The sequence below is a fragment of the Lepisma saccharinum genome, chromosome 29 (genome assembly GCF_977018435.1).
Source record: "Lepisma saccharinum chromosome 29, izLepSacc3.1, whole genome shotgun sequence".
Classification (NCBI taxonomy): domain Eukaryota; kingdom Metazoa; phylum Arthropoda; class Insecta; order Zygentoma; family Lepismatidae; genus Lepisma; species Lepisma saccharinum.
In genome coordinates this window covers 22,212,972-22,217,208 of record NC_139257.1, presented here as the reverse complement: position 1 = coordinate 22,217,208, position 4,237 = coordinate 22,212,972, and the positions used below count along the sequence as shown (strand labels likewise).

Here is a 4,237-nt window from a genome sequence, read left to right as displayed (position 1 = left end):
TAAATTACGTCTACCTTTTATATTATCAACAGCATGAGTGGAAGCCTCTTGTGTTAGTTGTCTTCTTATGTACTTCCTTAATCCGTTTATTGTTGTGCATCTGTTATACTTTTTGATACCATGCTGCTTAGCAATGTTTATTAGAGCACGCTTGGTACTTATATTATCTAGATCCATTGTATTATTTATATTAGAAGTATTGTGTTGCACTATATTATTATTTAGTATCTCCATTTAATGCAAAAAAAAATTAGCAATACATTTTTAACATACCGTAACTTCACGTATAGTTTTTGTTTCTAGTTTATGTAATTGTACTAGTAATTCATGCAGTCTAGATTTTTGGTGTCTTTTAAAATTAAGGTTTGATATATCTTTGTTGCATAAATCACAATACATTTTTTCAAGCCTTTTTTGATTAATTATTTTTTGGCAAACATGACACGTATATCCAAAACCATTTTTCACGCATTTATTTTTAACAAACTCATTGAGAGGTTTAACAGTCTTACAAATAGTGCATTTTCTTACATGCTCCATTTAATAGGGTAAAATTTTATCTTATATTAATACTGCACCCTTACTTCAATATGTAGACAACCAAATTTAAACAACAACATCCTTTTTAGAAACCCAACTGTTGTGTGAACTATCAAAACCAAGCCATTTAACATAGACCATATCTTCTTTTTTACGTAATACTTTCTCAACCAAGTATACATCGGGGTGTTTTGTTTTCTGTAGTTCTTGTTCATAAAATGTGCCGATGATTTGTTCGCCCTTAGAGTCCTTGAGATGATAATATGGTGGATTGCTTTTAAATACTTTTTCAATTGTAAATATCTCAGTAGACCAGTTGGCTGTATATCTTTTCTCGAATATGCCTTTTATCTTACTAACACGTACATGATTACCAACATTAAATTTTGGATGACTCTTTGTTAGGGCCTCACTACGATACACACTGTTGTAGATCATCTCTTGGTTCTTTAAGCTGACCTCAACAGGTTTCATTTTGATAGTGCTATGTACTGTATGATTGTAGTTGTGCACTAATTTTGTTAATATGTCTATCCATTTATAATTACCTTGTATGGAGAACTGTTTCCACATTTTTTCTTTAAGCGTTCTATTGAATCTTTCAACAACGGATGCTTTGATGTTTGTATAAGTAGAATAATGATTTATGTTGTATTTATTCATGAGCTCCTTAAAGTTCTTGTTGTAGAACTCTTTACCTTTATCGGTTTGAAGATTATTTGGTTTTCGCTCATTCAATATGTGTTCGAACGCGTCGGTGACGTGCTTTCCAGTTTTATTTTTTAAAGGAATAGCCCAAGCATATTTAGAAAAGACGTCTATAATGGTTATCATGTACTTGCACCCTTTGTTGATTTTAGAAATTCCTTTAAGATTGCCAGAGTCCATTTCAACCAAATCAGCTTGCCAAACATCGTCTATTCCATAAGTTAAAACTTTTCTTGTAGGATAATTTTTCCTAGCTGGCTTATGTAGCTCATCAATGATCTGTTCCCTCTCATTTAAGTTTTTTTAAAAGTAGATTTTTTGGATCCACATACAGTACACTTTGATAGAGTATAAGACTTTCCATTTTTAGATTTTTTAGTAACAGAATTAATGCTGTTAGTTTTGTCTTTGCATTTAACGCAATATGATGTGATCATTTATTACGCAAAGAAATTGCGTATTGAAATTATTCAATTATGCAAAAAAAAATTGCGTATTGAAATTATTTCATCATTGTATGAAGAACAATATAAACAACGGTATGCTCTTCCATTTCTGCTAGCCTATGTGGTTCAAAATGTAAAATATCACCTTTTTCAAATTGATATGGAAAATTTTCAATTATATTTGAATTTATAAAAGTATGAATATGAGCATCATGATCAGATTCAAAGTGTAATAATGATCCCTTGTATGGAAACTTAAATTGGGTAGCACCGTGAGTAAATTTGAATATACCTGGTTTATCACCTTTTAACTTACCAATTAAATTAATTTTATTAATTTTTGTATTTCGCATTATTAAATCATGCATCTGGAAATTTACATCTGAAATTTTTGTATTCGTTTCATTAATTAATTTTCGAAACTCAGAATAATAATTATACCACTTTGTATCCATAAGATCAGTCAACACTGTATTAATTTTTTGATCAATTGAATTTTGAAACTCATTTGTAATTTTTGTATTCACAAGATCAGTCAACACATGATCGTTTAACACCATATCCTTAAATCTCTCAAAATCTTTCTTAAGTCTATTGATACTAACATTCTTTGATGTGTTTCCATAAATATCAACTCCCATTTATATCAGAAATATTGTGTTGCATTGTATAATTTCCAAAGCTATAATATATTTACATTCTGATAAAATCATCTTTGATTTTTCTACATTCTGATAAAATCATCTTTGATTTTTTCTACATCCTGATAAAATCATCTTTGATTTTTCTACATCCTGATAAAATTTTTTATTTTATTTCTGTATTTCCCATCATCTCGTTTGCATGTCCGATCTATAGTAATAAAACCATAATCCTGATTCCAACAATCACTACACAGAGAGCTAAATTCCTCAAAGCCAATGTCACCACCAACAAAGTCTTTGTGTATATGTTTTAAATTGGTTTCATCCTGCCTAAATATGCAAAGAAAATTAGCATTGTCCCTAATTAACTGTTTTGGTATCTTACTATACGTCTGCCCTAGATAAAACACATCAATCTGTTTATGTCTGCCACGCGTGTAATAGTCTCTGACATTATCTTGGTTCTCCTGTATAAAATCATCAAAAATGACTATAGAATTGCTTTTACAATCATCAAGTGATACCACGTTTTCATTGCTATTACGGAATGTACATATATCTTCGCCTAATACTTGTTCAACTTTTTTAAACAGATTCTGTAAATACACGTACTCTGGTTGATTTAAACTTTTTGAGTATATGTACACATGTCTGTTCTTTTTATCCAACCATCCTGGGGACAACAAAAAGTTATCTAGCATTAGAGTCGTTTTGCCACATTTCGATGGACCAACTATAATAAATCTCATGTAATCATCATTTGGTAAATATTCACCATTTTTTCGATTCAATGACGATCTAGGTATAATGGTTTTGATATCCCAGTCCGTCATTTAATAGCACAAAATATTTTACATCGAACTGAAAATTATTCATAATAAATGAAACCATCTGTTTCCGAAGCGAAGCTTGCAGAAGCGAATGTTGCAGAAGCGCATAAACTATTGCAATTACGAGATCAATTAATTGAAGAATTTAAAAGTATCAAAAGATCCAAAACAGGAATATATAACAAATACAAAAAACAAGATCAACCCATTATTGATGCTATTAATCACCTTGGAGATAAAATTGAAAAAGTTGTTGACAACACATCACTTGTTCCAGTAACAGATGCGAAGCATGCAGAAGCGAAGCTTGCACCAACACAAACACGTGTTAAGGCGTTAACTAATTATACTACAATGTCATTAGGCCCGATTGTTTCCAAATATCTAAACACTAGAAACGATAAGTCATTTGGGATAGTTGGTGGTAATGATGGTAAGAATTACATTGGTAATGCTGAAGTCACTTTTGACAACGATAATGTCATTATTAAAGGTACAAAATATAAAGCAACTGAAGGACTAATGGCTTTGTTAACAATAAATGATATTCCAAATGATCTTGTAACACAAGAAGACGCAAGAAATTACGAAAACATATTATTTGATTCAGATGTAATTTATCAGAATAACGACCCCAACACTAAACATAGTAAATCAAGTAGATCAAAAAAATATATTACATTTATTAAACCCATATGGGATATGAGAATGAAAAAATCCAGTAGCGGAAGTGGATTGCGCAAATACACAGGCTTACCTAAAGAATATGTTTGGATGAATGATGTTAGAAAACTAGTAGACAGACTGCTTGTTATAATGGGAGAAGAGGAGGCAGGTAACGATAACTTTTATAATGAGAAAGCTAGCATCTTGAAAATGTTTTGCGATACACTAACTAATTTCATTTTACAGAATCCTAAAAATATAGGTCACTTAATAAAAATAATTAGCATACTACCTCCTCGATTTTGGGATAAAAAAGGAGCAGGATTTGTTAACAATCTACTTAGTGTGAAAGGAATGCCTGAGCTACATTTACCCGGATACAATTTCTTGGGGCCGTATACGA

General features: G+C 30.9%; 1 protein-coding gene across 1 annotated transcript; it reads right to left on the bottom strand.

Moving 5' to 3' along the window:
• Positions 1–606: 606 nt before the first annotated feature.
• LOC145981429 (uncharacterized) lies at positions 607–1,014 on the bottom strand. Its single transcript, XM_083114663.1, has one exon. It carries the CDS (start codon positions 1,012–1,014, stop codon positions 607–609), a length of 408 nt encoding a protein of 135 aa, XP_082970789.1.
• Positions 1,015–4,237: the final 3,223 nt, after the last annotated feature.